The sequence below is a fragment of the Babylonia areolata genome, chromosome 31 (assembly GCF_041734735.1).
Source record: "Babylonia areolata isolate BAREFJ2019XMU chromosome 31, ASM4173473v1, whole genome shotgun sequence".
NCBI classification, from domain to species: Eukaryota; Metazoa; Mollusca; class Gastropoda; order Neogastropoda; family Buccinidae; genus Babylonia; species Babylonia areolata.
Window position 1 is genome coordinate 11,973,012 of NC_134906.1, and position 15,764 is coordinate 11,988,775.

Genomic DNA, 15,764 nt, shown 5'->3' on the forward strand with positions numbered 1-15,764 from the left:
ATGTATTGTTTGCATTTAATTTTTGTATTGGGCTTGTGTGTGGGGGAGGAGGGAGGGGGGGGGGGCAGGTGGTGGTGGGGGGGGGGGTGATCAGGGGGTGAGGGGGGGTACATGACATTGCATTGTGTGTTTGGTTGAGAGAGAGAGAGAGAGAGAGAGAGAGAGAGAGAGAGAGAGAGAGAGAGAGAGATTATGTGTCATCTGAATTAACTATTCACCATAAAGGACCAGTATTGCTTTTTGTTCTGGGGCATTTCATATACATCTCTCCCCATAATAATGGTTTAGTTGGTGTTTTTTTTTACAGCCCATGGTATGGAATGTATTATCTGTTTGAATCTGTGTATGTTGAGATTATTATGCCAGGTTCTAAAACCGGTGATGATGCCAGATATTAAAATATTAAAAGTAAAACGTGCAAAGAAAAGACGTCGCTCATGGAAGTTTTACAAATCTCAACGTCTCATATTTAGTCATGAAAAATATTCCAAACATCTTGGTGCCACAAGAATAATCAACTATATTTGAGTGACGTCTAGTATTAGCACAATCAAACATTTTAAAAAATGGCGCCTTAATTCTAGCAAATAATAAACAAGACAATCCACTGCAATGTGTTCCAAGTGCTTCTCTTCAAAAATGTAATCATTTCTCAACAACATGGGGAAAAAACTACAACAAAAAACATTGCTATCTTATCGAAAAGATTTGCCTCAGTTGCTTATTGCGCTATATATAAGAAGACTTGCATTTCTGGTCACACTTCAGCTACAAAAATTCCCATATTGCATAAAAACAAACTACAGAGTGCAAATATGCACACACACAAACGCGCAACCTCGCAAAGACTTACAAAAGACACACCAGTTTACACAGATTTGTGTGCAAAATCAGATACACTCACACCAAGATGTTAAAGAAAATATATAACTTGTACAGAAGTCATGGATAAATAAACCATTCATGTATACTAATGAAAAATCCTATATAAGCCCAACTCTCTGATCAGAATGAAATCATTCTTTCACCTGAAGTATCAAAACCATCTCACCCTATCGCCCGTATTGTTTATCCCTCTCTTGCCTTCCTCTTATTACTCTTGCCAAATTTGTATCACTATTTCACCAAAATCACATCACTCTCTGCCAAAACATTACCTCTCTCTTCCTCAACACACACACACACACACACACTCTCTCTCTCTCTCTTTCCACAAAATAATATCACTCACCAAAATATTACTCCCCCCAAAAAAAACAAACAAAAACAAAACTACAAAAACAAAACAAACTAAACACACACAAAAAAAACACACACAAAAAAAACAAAGCAACAACAATGTATCACTCTTTCAATGAACTAATACCCCTCACCGAAATACCACCAGTCACTCTTTCACCAAAATCAAGACACTCAGATGCTGACATCATCCATAATTCCCCCACTGCAGTCATACACATCTTTTGCCACACAGCTGGCTGCCAATGTCACTCTCTCAAGTCTCGCCGAACTCAAACAATTCGCCGAAACCCTTTACCAAACCTAGGCCTTCCAAACTCCTTTCACTCACGACTAAACTCGTCCCACTCTCTCTGTCACAGCACTCTTTCTCATTCACTTAAATCACATCTCTCTCTCTCTCTCTCTCTCTCTTCACTTAAATTGCATCACTATCAGTCGATGTTGCCGAAACCAAACCAGTTGTGTTCGCACATTGATTTCTTCAAAGCCGTTAATAATCGTTTGAATACACAAGTCGTAAAAGGAAAGGTACACAACACATGTATGAATGGATCAGGAATTGGGGGTGGGTGAGGGTGGGTGGATTTCACTTTTTTGCAGGCTGATGGCAATTAGGGCTAATCAGTAATGGGCTTGAGGTTACATAATTACATCCAGGTTTAACTTTGACACCCGATAATATTACCGACATGGATAAATCATAAACCATATCAGGATATTGGGAGCAGGGGTGTGGTTGGGTGGGTGGGGGGTGGGGGGGGGGGGTGGGGGTGGGGGTGGGGGGTGTGGGAGGGGGGGAGACTTCCAAACACAAAACTGATACCGCCACTGAGAACAACAACACGTAATGATGGCGAAGTGAAAAATGCCCACTTTCACGATGGAGAGTGTCCTGAGATCTGAACTCGCAACATTCGATCAGCGTGTTCTGTTGCTCAACCAGGCACCAAGAGCTTCAAGTTGTGTGGCCTTCGTCTTTACACCAGGTATAACACCTGGAACTCAGACTTCTCTGTTCATTGGTTACATACACCCAAGAGTAACGCTTGTAACGAAGACTTCTTTCAGTGTTCGTTGGTTACACACACCAAGAGTAACACCAGTAACCCAGGCTTCTTTGTTCGTTGGTTACATGCACCAAGAGTAACGCTAGTGTCTCAGACTTCTTTCAGTGTTCGCTGGTTACATACACAAAGTGTAACAGTAACCAGAAACCTAGACTTCTTTGTTCGTTGGTTATATGCACCAAGCGTAACCGTCTGGTAACCTAGACTTCTTTCAGCGTTCATTGGCTACATACACCAAAAGTAACACCAGTAACCTATATTTCTTTGTTCGTTGGTTACATACACCAAGAGTAACACCAGTAACCTGGACTTATTTGTCAAGTTCGTTGGTTACATGCACCAAGAGTAACGCTAGTAACCCAGACTTCTTTCAGTGTGTTCGTTGGTTATCACACGAAGAGTAACACCAGCAAGCTAGACTTTTTGGGTTCGTTGGTTACAACCCAAAGCTGACCACTCTTTCCTGGTTCAAAACTGCCACCGGAGTCCCACATCAGATGAGCCTCTCGCCGAAAGCGTCTGTCATTTTGTCCAGCGGTATACCAGTGCCGTGGTTCTGCTCTGCCTCCGAGGGCTTGTACTGACCCTTCATCCTGCGCATGCGCCGCACGTACCACGTGATGTAGGCGGCGGCGGCGACTACGACGACGATGATGACGACGAGGGCGATGATGATGTTGGTGGTGCTGGTGGTGGCGGCGGCGGTGTCGTCTCCCCTAAGGAGGCTCTGGCACACCTCAGCTGAAAGTGAAGTGGAAGAGAGACTTCAGACTTCTGATGGTTTACAGTGCGAAACATGCACAAAGCACATCAGTAAACGTTGAAAATAATGTATGTCACAAGCCGGCTTACGTTCTTGAGTATGAATGTTGAGTGAACGAGAGAGAGAGAGAGAGAGAGAGAGAGAGAGAGAGAGAGAGAGATTGTATAATTTTGTCAGCTGAATTAACCATCCACCATAAAGGACCAGGACAGGTACTTTATGGTTTGCCTACGCGCGTGCGCGCGCGCGCACACACACACACACACACACACACACTCATAGACAACACACACATGCATTGCATACATCCACACACAAACAACACACAAGCACCGAAGCATGCACGCGTGCACTCACACTCACACACAGAGACTAACACACACACACACACACACACGCCTGCACGCATACATAGACACATTAACACGTGCGCGCACATATTCACAAGCACTGATCTCATCATCATCATTATTGAGAGACTGAGAGAGAGAGAGAGAGAGAGAGGGGTGGGGGTGGGGGCGGGGGATGAGGAGGAGAGGAAGAGAAAGAGAGTTTTAATTCAATAAGTAACAAGCTTCAAATCAATAACTTACTTTAAATAATTAGCAGCGCCACATACACACATACAAGCGTACAAAAATAGGTATACATTCACACACACGCGCGCGCGCGCGCGCGGAAAACAATCAAGAAATGTATGCGAAAAAAGGCATGAGTATATGCACATGTGCAAATGAGAACACATTAAGAGACACAAGCGTTGGCGCACACATACGCATTTACGCGAGTACAAACTCCTACACGCACACTCACAAAGAAAGTATTATATTTCAAAAAACAGGAAAGATTATTGGTTCAGTTGTAGCTCTATGTACAAGCGCGCTCGTGCGCATGTATTATGAATGCATGTACATGCCTCTGTGTGCGGGAGAGAGAGAGAGAGAGAGAGAGAGAGAGAGAGAGAGAGAGAGAGGGTGGGTGGGGGTGGGGGTGGGGGAGGGTTTGAAATATCGAATAATTTGTTTAAAAAGCAACGAAGCCATACCGTTGTTCTTAACGAACTGGTACCATCGTTGTGTTCTGGGAATTAAACGGATCACTAATAACCTACTCATTATTTTGAAAAGCAATAAACATATTGATCTGCGAACTGTTTTTAAACTCCAACGGCTTAAAATCGAAAACATTTTTCTCTCTGTTAAGTACATGCACCAAACGTGTTTGTCACTTTACTTTGTTTATTGAACGCCTCACGAAAGAAGTCACTTGCCACTGATGAACAACTACGCTTTAAATACCGGTTCATGTCTCTGGTCTCTTTCTATACAGTGTTAAAATCTCCACATTTATTTTTATTTTCAATTTTTTTGTGTGTGTGTGTGGAAAAAGTTACTTTGTTTGTTCTCGTTCATATAAGCAAGGTTGTGAACAAGAATTTCCTTCCCCCTCGGAAATCAAAATGCTGAAAATCCACACTGCAACTGGAGCGGAAATGACAACAAACGACACGTCATCGTCTCCTTTACGTCATCAGCCAGAAATGGAAGTCCCCGACGGGTGCGTGATCCTGTCGATGGCCGGGAGTTTCGTCCCCTGGGACAACCCAGACAACCTGGTCAGCCGTGAGGTGGAGCAGGAGGTGGACGAGGCGGTGGGGGTGGTCTTCCTTCCCATGCTCTTCCTCCTGAGCGTCTCCACCAACGCCTTGAGCCTGGCGGTCTTCTGGCGGCAAGGAGTCGGGGAGAGGATCAACCTCTGCCTGTTCTGCCTCTCCGGGGCCGACCTCCTCTACATGCTGCACTCCTTCCTCTTCAACGTGGACCGGCTGCTGCACCTCCCCGCCGGGGTGTCCTCCCAGCTGGGGCCGGTCTTCTTCTTCCTCGTCAAGCACCGGCTGGTGGGGTTCCGAGGCTTCATCTGGGTGTCTGGCTTCCTGTCCATGCTCATCGCCTGCGAGAGGTGCTTCTGCGTGGTCAGCCCTTTGCGCTCCAAGACGGTCCTCCAGACCAAGACCACGGCCGGCGTCGTCGGTGTTTCGTCGCTGGTGATCCTGGCCGGGTTCTTCATGGTGTGCACGAGGTGGGGCGTGGCCTGTGTGTACGATCCGCACACCAACACCACCTCCGACACCATCTACAACAGCCAGTTCTACACGGAGAACGAGGAAATCCTCAACGCTCTCGATGGGGTGGTGTACGGACTGGTTCTGCCAGGCCTCTACGTCACTGTCGTGGTGGCCACAACCGTGGTCACTTTGTACAAACTCCGGCGGTTCGCGGACTGGCGCGAGCAGACGTCATCATCATCATCAGCCTCGGCGTCATCGGTGTCGTCACGAGAGCTGGCTCTGACGCGCATGCTGATCGGCGTGTCCGTGCTGTACGTGCTGTGCATGGTGCCAACGCTGGTGCTGGGGTGGTGCATGCTTCTGGTGGAGGAGTTCAGCCTGACGGGCAGGTACTACAACGCCGTCAACCTCCTCCTCAGCGTCTTCGAGCTCTTCTCCTATCTCAACGCCTCCGTCAACTTCTTCGTCTACTGTTTCCTAGGCTCCAGGTACAGAGAGACCCTGAAAAGTCTGTTCCGGGTTAAGGGGTTGTCTCAGTGCCAAGCTCTCAGCGGTGCCAGTGAGAGGGAAGTTAAAGGGAAACGAGAGGGCTGAGTTCCAAGCATGGCTGGCGAGCATTGACTTTGTTGGGCTGGTGAGGAGTGGGACAACTTTCAAATATCAAGATCCCCATGCTCCCATTTAGATATATATAAAAAGAAGAAAAAGAAAAAAAAAGAAAAAAAAAAGATGCACAAAAACGGTATGGAAGACGAATGAAAACGTCAAAGTGTTGTGTGTAGGTAAAACGTCATGGTGTTGTTTATAGGTAGAACGTAACGGTGTTTTGTGTACATTTGACGTCATGGTGTTGTGTGTAGGCAGAACGTAACGGTGTTTTGTGTACATTTGACGTCATGGTGTTGTGTGTAGACAGAACGTCACGGTATTGTGTGTACATCTAACGTCATGGAGTTGTTTGTAGGTAGAACATCACGGTTTTGTGTGTACATCTAACGTCATGGTGTTGTTTGTAGGTAGAACGTAACGGTGTTTTGTGTACATATGACGTCATGGTGTTGTGTGTAGGTAAAATGTCATAGTATTGTGTGTACATCTAACGTCATGGTGTTGTTTGTAAGTAGAACGTCATGGTGTTGTGTGTACATCTAACGTCATGGTGTTTGTAGGTAGAACGTAACGGTGTTCTGTGTACATATGACGTCATGGTGTTGTGTGTAGGCAGAACGTCACGGTGTTTTGTGTACATCTAACGTCATGGTGTTGTTTGTAAGTAGAACGTAACGGTGTTGTGTGTAATCTAACGTCATGGTGTTGTTTATAGGTAGAACGTAACGGTGTTTTGTGTACATTTGACGTCATGGTGTTGTGTGTACATCTAGCGTCATGGTGTTGTGTGTAGACAGAACGTCACGGCATTGTGTGTACATCTAACGTCATGGTGTTGTGTGTAGGTAAAATGTCATAGTATTGTGTGTACATCTAACGTCATGGTGTTGTTTGTATGTAGAACGTCATGGTGTTGTGTGTACATCTAACGTCATGGTGTTTGTAGGTAGAACGTAACGGTGTTCTGTGTACATATGACGTCATGGTGTTGTGTGTAGGCAGAACGTCACGGTGTTTTGTGTACATCTAACGTCATGGTGTTGTTTGTAAGTAGAACGTAACGGTGTTGTGTGTAATCTAACGTCATGGTGTTGTTTATAGGTAGAACGTAACGGTGTTTTGTGTACATTTGACGTCATGGTGTTGTGTGTACATCTAGCGTCATGGTGTTGTGTGTAGACAGAACGTCACGGCATTGTGTGTACATCTAACGTCATGGTGTTGTGTGTAGGCAGAACGTCACGGTGTTTTGTGTACATTATAACGTCAAAGTGTTGAGAGCAGGTAGCACGTCATGGGTGTCTGTGATGTTTGCTCAAAGCCTGACCACTGAGCGCTTTGGGTTTTACTTTCTCTCTCCCTCTCTCTCATTTAATGTCCTTTACGCCACGGGTTTTGCTCACCCTTGTTTAAGGATCAGTGTATCGATAAACAGTACAGGTTCATCCGTTCTCTCCCCCTCCCTCTTTTTTTTTTCTCTCTTTCCTCGCAAACTGATTGTTATAGCCTATATGAACCAGTCCGCGAGTTGTGATGCTTATTGAAAACCGAAACCGTATTAATTTTATGAACATGTTGGACCAGTTTCAGTTATCACTTGACGATTTCATGAACATTTGGAATGTGGTGAAAATGAGGTATGACTACTTCATGAACGATTGACACTGGCGAATAGTACAGAGTGGTAACTCTCTCCATTCACAAGGTACACAACTTCAAGTCAATGCTGCTTATGCTACCGATTCGGCAAGCACACAGGTTGATAAAAGGTACACTGGAACAAACCCAGACACTTCCTTAAAAAGCTAGCACCGGGCCTGTCCCTAACACCGATCATATGACATATGTACACAGCACCAATGACAGAAGAAATGTGCAAACACAAATTAGCTTTTATTCAAGACTGGCATGGCCTTTTAATCCTGAATAAGCTACACAGAATGTAAGGACAAACAGAACTTCATGAACGTTAATTTTTTTTTCAAAGCATACCACCAGGGCTGTCAATGAAAGACACAGCTTCACCTCTCTGCAGTTACGTAGCAACATCACACTGGGAGCTGTCCCATCCAGGGCTCACCCTGTAAACGTGACAATTAACTTTCCACAAATATAGTGTTTCAGATGAGACGATAAACCGAGGTCCCGTGTGCAGCATGCACTGCAACAAAAGGGTTGTCCCTGGCAAAACTCAGTTAAAAAAGAAAAGAAAATCCACTTGGATAGGAAAAAAAGAAGAAGAAGAAGAAAAAAAAGAAAGCTGGCGCTCTCAGTGTAGCGACGCGCTCTTCCTGGGGAGAGCAGCCCGAATTTCACACAGAGAAATCTGTTGTAATAAAAAAAAAAAAGAGAAGAAAATCCAAATATAAAATACAAGTAGATCTAATAATACCATGCACGCACTTGTTTTTTTTGCTATGTGTATGTGCTTTCTTTTCTCCTTCTCTTATATGTATGCTAAAATTGAATGTGTGTGTGTGTGTGTGTGTGTGTGTGTGTGTGTATTTAAAGACACCTAAGATGTATATTTATTGATCTTTTTTTTTGTTTTTTTTTGTTTACTTGATAACTATACAGATTTATCATTGGTAACATACCATTAACGTGTTCTTATGTTTCTTTGTATACTTTACAAGAGTTTTGTTGTTGTTCTGTAGCTAACTGTTGTGTACACATGATTCATTATCAGACTAAGCAGTGCTGTGGTGCATTGTGCTGAAATATAATGTGCTGCATTGCACTGCGATGCACTGTAGTGTAGTGTAGTGTAGTGTAGTGTAGTGTAGTGTAGTGTAGTGTAGTGCAGTGCACTGTACTGTACCCTACTTCACAATACTGTATTGTGTTGTATTGCACCGTACTGTGCTCCTGTTTTAGTTATAAGGTGTGGACGAAATAGTGATAACAACAAAAATGATAATAATTGATGATAATAACAATAATGATGATGATAATGATGATGATAATAATAATAATGATGATGATGATGATTATGATGATGATGATAATAATAATAATAATAATAATACGAAGAAGAAGAATAAGTATGGACGAAATAGTGATAACAAGAACAACAACAACAATAATAACAATAACAGTAATGATAATAACAACAATAATAATAAAATAATAAGAACGGTGATGAAGAAGATGACGATAACAACAATAACAACAATACAACTATTACTACTCCTACTAACAGCAACAACAACAACAACGACGATGCTGATGATAATGAAGATGAGAAGAGCACGGAGGTGCTGTACGGAAAGCCAATGTCGGAATACCAATCAGTAGGAAGAGAAGTAGGTCAGCATTTGTCACGTGCCAGTCGATATTTACTTTTTTTTAAAAAGAAAAAAAAAAGAGAAAAAAGTGCCATTTCGTGGCACATTAAAAGCTATTTTAACAAATAAACAGACAAAAAATCAAACAAGCAAACAAGAGAGAGAGAGAGAGAAAAGAAAAGACAGAAACAATACGACCCATGGACTTGCACACAGCCGAGGCTTAACCAAGCAGAACTGGTTACGTTATACAGAAGACAAAGGGACTGTGTCCTCTTCCTGTTTGTGATGCACTGCCGACAGGCGGTGAGTCTTGAGAGAAGGGGGTTGGAGTTGGGAGGCAGAGAAGGAGGTGGTAGGGAGAGGGGAGAGACGGAGAGAAAGTACAAATAGCGTGAACACACACACACACACAAGCAACAGGCAGAAGTTTAAAAAAAAAATTCCCAACCACAACCATTAACCTGAGTCTTTTTTTTAACTGCCACAAGTTTCGATTTTCACTCATTCAATTGTTGAGCACTGCTGCATGTTTCGATAATTACTCATTAATTTGTATTAAAAAAAAAGTTATAAAGTGAGGATATGGATTTAAACAGCATAACAGCAGAGAGTCAGCCCACAAAATAATGTCTGTATTTTTTTGTATTTTGTATTTCTTTTTATCACAACAGATTTCTCTGTGTGAAATTCGGGCTGCTCTCCCCAGGGAGAGCGCGTCGCTATACTACAGCGCCACCCATTTTTTTGTATTTTTCCTGCGTGCAGTTTTATTTGTTTTTCCTATTGACGTGGAGAGAGAGAGAGAGAGAGAGAGAGAGAGAAGAGAGACAGACAGACAGACAAACAGACAGGGACAGAGAGAGAGAGACAGAGAGAGAGACAGAGAGAGAGACAGAGACAGGGACAGAGAGAGACAGAGAGAGAGAGAAAGAAAAAAAGGCGGAAAAGACAAAAAGGAAAGACAAGAAAGAACGCGAATGCGATCGGTTTATTCATCAGGTCATGCATGACCTCTCGTGAAAAAGACATCACAGAGAGAAGAAGAAGAAGAAGAAGAAGAAGAAGAAGAAGAAGAAATACAAGAACGACAACCCACAGTGTTTCCGGTGTTTGTGAACACTGACAACAATACAAATGCAGTCGGCAGTGGAATGGTACAGGGGAGAGGGGTTTGCGCATGGACTTAAGTCCGTGGGGTCTTATGGAAAAAAACAACAACACACCACCACCAACAACAGAAAAAACCCCAACCAAAAACCATAAACAAACTAAAATGGAGACGGAGAATCAGAGATATTTCAATCATCAATCACTGTTTGTCTCTTACATACCCTATACCTATGATCAAAGATATGTGAATCATCAATCACTGTTTGTCACTTACATACCCTATACCTATGATCAAAGACATGTGAATCATCAATCACTGTTTGTCTCTTACATACCCTATACCTATGATCAAAGATATGTGAATCATCAATCACTGTTTGTCACTTATATACACTACCTATGGGTATGTTATCCTCTGTTGATAATGGGTCAAACGCCTAATCAGTATGTCAGTGTTTGTCTCTCTTGTCTCCTGAAAATGTTCCCGCATGTCTCTGTTAAATGGTCACCAGCATTAACAATACTGCAGCCAGTTTCCGTTAAACGGTCACCAGCATTAACAGCACTGCAGCCAATTTCCACCCGAATATTGAATGAGCAAAAAACAAACAAACAAAAAACAAACAAACAAACAAATAAAAAAAATATTTAAAAAAACCCAACTGCACCCTGACCGCTGCCCTGACGAATCGCGCAATGACCACTGTGACGAAAGTTTTGCCATAACGCTACCAGCTGACTTGACCGATGATTACAAAGCTCCTGGGGTGTTGTGGTCAGACTTGTAATGACCACTGTGACGAAGATTGCGGTTGTCATAACCGGCTGCTGGATGACTTGACCGAATGGGTGATGCGGTTAGAACTGCAATGACCATTGTGACGAAACGGGTTTGCCATAACCGCGCTTCTGGGTGACTTGACCGATGATTAAAAAGCACCTAGGGCGATGCGGTTAGAACTGCAATGACCACCGTTACGAAAGGTTTGACATCACGCTAACAGGCGACTTGGCCAGTGATTAAACTCGCCCGGGGTGTTGTGATCAGAATTGTAATGTGACTGCTGTGGCGAAAGGTTTGCCATAAATGACGCTAACAGGCGACTTGACCGATGATTACAAATCTCTTGCGGTGTTGAGGTCAGAACTGCAATGACCACTGCGATGAAAGGTCTGCCATAATTACCTATCAGGTGACGTGACTGATGATCAAAAATCACATGGGGTGTTGTGGTCAGATTGAAGGTGGTGACATATACTGGAGGAGCTTATCTTTTTTATGCTTTTGTTTTTTAACCTGTATGGTGTGTGTGTGTGTGTGTGTGTGTGTGTGTGTGTGTGTGTGTGTGTGCGTGCGTGCGTGCGTGCGTGCGTGCGTGCGTGCGTGTGTGTGTGTGTGTGTGTGTGTGTGTGTGTGTGTGTGTGTGTGCGTGCGCATGCACGTGTTTCGGAGGGACGACACTTGTGTGAATGAAACAAACTCATTAAGTGCCGGCTAAAATTTTTTTCCTGATGTGTATTCATTGATTATACTAGCATTTATCACTAAAACTCTGTGTATTATATATATATATATATATATATATATATATATATATATATATATATATATCTGAGCATCATCACGTGAGACCAAGGTTAGTTGTGACTGCCCTGGCCTGGTAATCGGTGAGTCTAGAGCGTCTGGGTAAATGCTACGCCGGACAGGAAATCACATATATATGACCGTGCTATGTAGTCGATAATGAACTCGTCGGAACAATTTTTTTTTACGTTGGGGTAACAGGTCAGAACAAATTTTGTGATCGAGCGTAACAAAATACAGCGAAATCGTAACAATTGGCATCTCTGCACACGGACGGACGGACGGACACACAGACACACACACACACACACACACAGACAGACAGACAGACACACATACACAGACACACACACACAGACAGACACACACACACACAGACAGACAGCCAGCCAGTCACACACACACACACACAGACACAGACACACACACACACACAGAACACAACACACACACACACACAACACAGCCCTTACCAGAGTCCCCCTCTTTACAGCCGCAGCGGAAGTCGCCGGGCAGGTTGACGCAAGGGGCGCCCTCCTCCGTGCAGTTGTGTGCCCCTTCCTGGCACTCGTCCACGTCCTGCCCGCAGGTGGCGCCCCGGAAGCCCGTGCCAGTGCACGCGCAGTGGAAGCTGTTGAGCTCGTCGCCTTGGAAACAGGTGCCGCCATGCTGGCAGGGCTGCGAGGCGCATTCGTCTGTGTCCGTCTGGCAGAACTCGCCTTCGTAGCCAGTGCCTGGGAAACAGGAAGTGTTGAGAGTTTTTTCTGTTTTTTTTTTCTTTTTCTTTCTTTCCCCCCCCCCCCCCTTCGTTCGTGGGGTGCGAATCCCACGTTCACTCAGCATTAACGCGTACTGTATGACCGTTTTTATTCCAGTCATGTAGGCAGGCATACTCCGTGTTCTGGGGATCGGGTATGTTCTTGATTCCACAACCCACCAGAACAGCGACATGAATTACATGATCTTAAGCGTGGCATATTTTGATCTTCTGCATGCGCATACACATGAAGGGGGTGTTCAGGTACTAGGAAGGTCTGCACATCTGTTGATCTGGGAGAACGCCGGAAAAATCTCCACCCTTTTTACTCACCAGGCGCCAGCCGTGACCGGGATTCGAACTCGAGACCCTCAGATTAAAAAGTCAGTCCAACGCTTTAACCACTCGGGGTTGCACCCGTCAGTCGTGTGTGTGTGTGTGTGTGTGTGTGTGTGTATGTGTGTGTGTGTGTGTGTGTGTGTGTGTGTGTGTGTGTGTGTGTGTGTCCACGTGTGCGCGCGCGTGCGTGTTGAGAGAGTGATCTGTCGATCCATTTTGCCCCGAAGAAGGGTTAAGGTCCCACAGCCTTTCCTTCTGCCATCGGGGCAGTGAATTCATATACACTGTGTCCAGGGCTTGGCATGAGCTCAATCCGTTCCTTCGTGTTAACCGTCCCCGATCGAAGTCATGTATGACCACTGGGGGGAGGAGAATCCGAGTAAAGTGCCTGACCCAAGGACACGACACCATGCCGGAAAGGGGCCCTGAACCCTGATCACTGGTGAACACTGGGCTTTTAGAGTAAAAGATTAAAGCATGCTGTATCCAAGAAGCTTGAAAATGAATATATAAAATTTTGGAAACAGAAACATGACAGTTCATCTAAATTAGCATTTTACAAGAACGCTGTGACAAATGATAAAATTGAACCGTATTTAAAGAATACAGCAAATACACAACACAGGAAAGCACTGACCATGTTACGAATCAGCGCCCATGACTTACAAATCGAACTGGGAAGATATAAAAATACACCGAAAGAACAAAGACTGTGTGATACTTGTAACAGTTTAGAAGATGAGATTCACCTTTTAGACAATTGTGTAAAGTACAATACTTACAGACACAGATTCCTAATCGATATATGTCGTCCAAATGCAAAGCATAGTGAAATGATCCTTCTAACAGAAATACAGCCAAGGCTGGCGAAATTTGTTCATGAATGTTTCTCTTCTTAATATGCTCATGTTTATGTTTCATTGTGTCTTATAAACTTTAAGGTTTTATGACAATAAAAAGTATCCTATTCTATTCTATTCTGGGCCAGAAGTCCAACGTATTACCAATTCTGCCATGGCAACTCCCTCCACCCCCCCCCCCCCACCCTTTTTTTTTTTTTTTTTTTTTTTTGCCGTAGACAGTCATGATATCTCTTGACAATGATATCTGCTCTTTGTGGCAGTCCTACCTACTCATCACAAAAAATGTTAGATACAAACGTTTAATACTGCCACGGCCAAATGTCAAAAACTCTTAACTTCTTATCACTTGAGCGTATTCTTGCGCCATGGATTGGAAACTCAAACTCAAATTATGGTGCTTGGAGCCTCGCCGACCACCAAGGCCATCTACACAATGGTTCGGAACATATCAAAAATGGAGAGTTTGTAATATACTCCTGTCTTTTTTGTTAAATGAACTTACCATGTCCAGCTGATACAAACTGTCTACTGGTTTATTCTGCCCAGTTGGCCCAGTTTGGAGCAGTTGTACATGTTAAGTATACAACACCAAAATGGAGAGTTTGTAATCTATACCCTCTTTAGTTAAGCATACTGACCATGTCAAACGGATGTCAAATAGACCTGTTGAACAGAGCAAACTAATAGGCCCAGTTTGCATCAGTTGGACATGGTATAGCATATGACACCAAACACGAAATTTACAAATATCCAATGATACGGATGATACCACAAAATATGAAAAATCAGGTGATGTTATCCCGCTTAACAGAGATTCGAATCCCAAACCATAAAACTAGGGTGGCGCCCTCTAAAAGAACATAGCAGAGAGTTTAAACGAGACTTAGATTGCCTGAAAGTAGATACTTTACATGTAGAAGGCAAGGATTTTTTTTATATGATTCAAGACTTGATGACCCAGACTGCTGGTTCGCATACTTAAACAGTGATTCTATCGAGGCGCCTTTCCGTATGGTGGAACTCCAACCAATCTTCAACTATCAGGTAAGTCTGGTGTTAATCTTTCAGTTACAGCCAGCCACTTCGGGCCAGATCAACCCACCAAGCATTCATTCAATAATCATCGGCCCGACCCAAATCCAGTGACCCGGAAGGTCCACAGCTGTGTGAAAGACCTGCAGCGTACAGCCCCCCACACACACCCACACAGCCTCCCACACCCCGACATACATCCAAAAACATTCACGCACACCCACACACATCCACTCCCCCCTCACACCCACACACATCCACACAGGCCCCCCACACCCACACCGTCTCCCCCCCCACACACACCCACACACGCCCACAGCCCCCCCTCAGACCCCCCCTCACCGGTACAGTTACAGAAGTACCGCCTCACGCCGTCCACGCAAGGCGTCCCGTGCTGGCAGCGGTTGTTGACGCAGTCGTCGACGTTCTCCTCACAGCGGGCGCCCTGGAACCCTGTGCTCGTGCAGTCGCAGCCGAAGCCGTTGACGGTGTCCCGACACGCGCCGCCGTTGTAGCACGGCCCCGACGCGCACTCGTCGACGTTTTCGCCGCACTGGCTGCCCGTCCAACCCGACGTGCAGTGACAGAGGTAGCCGCCTTGCGTGTTGAAGCAGCTGCCTGCGTTGTGTGCCGTGGGTAAAAGGAGAGGTGGCGACAGAGAGAGAGAGATTTGGAATTTGGAATGGTTTATTCACAATCAGGCCACAGCCCCTAGTGAAGGGGGTACACGTAAACATAATACAACTCAACGAAAACACATAAGCAAATAAGCATTAATATAGACAACAAACCGTGCATTGTATCCGTGTAAATATATAGACAACAAAAAATACATTATAACTGTTTTACGAAGTAACAATTTCTCTTAATTTGAATGCCTTATATAAGAATACCGAAAAATTATGTACGTCATTGGTATTGCTTGACGACATTAACAAATTCAACTTGAACAGAGAGAGAGAGAGAGAGAGAGAGAGAGAGAGAGAGAGAGAGAGAGAAATTGATGGATGGGTGAGTCTGAGTTTATGGTGTAAGGTGT

General features: G+C 44.3%; 1 protein-coding gene across 1 annotated transcript in view; it reads right to left on the minus strand.

Annotated features, from left to right (window-relative positions):
- Nucleotides 1–2,278: 2,278 nt before the first annotated feature.
- LOC143275789 (uncharacterized) overlaps nucleotides 2,279–15,764 on the minus strand; it is an 83,618-nt gene continuing 70,132 nt past the window's right edge. Inside the window, exons 29-31 of the mRNA XM_076580068.1 lie at nucleotides 15,068–15,343; nucleotides 12,208–12,468; nucleotides 2,279–3,050 (exon numbers count right to left, since the gene is read on the minus strand). Of these exons, the coding sequence (XP_076436183.1) occupies nucleotides 2,803–3,050; nucleotides 12,208–12,468; nucleotides 15,068–15,343 (785 nt within the window). The 3' untranslated portion in view covers nucleotides 2,279–2,802. The remainder of the gene's footprint in view (nucleotides 3,051–12,207; nucleotides 12,469–15,067; nucleotides 15,344–15,764) is intronic.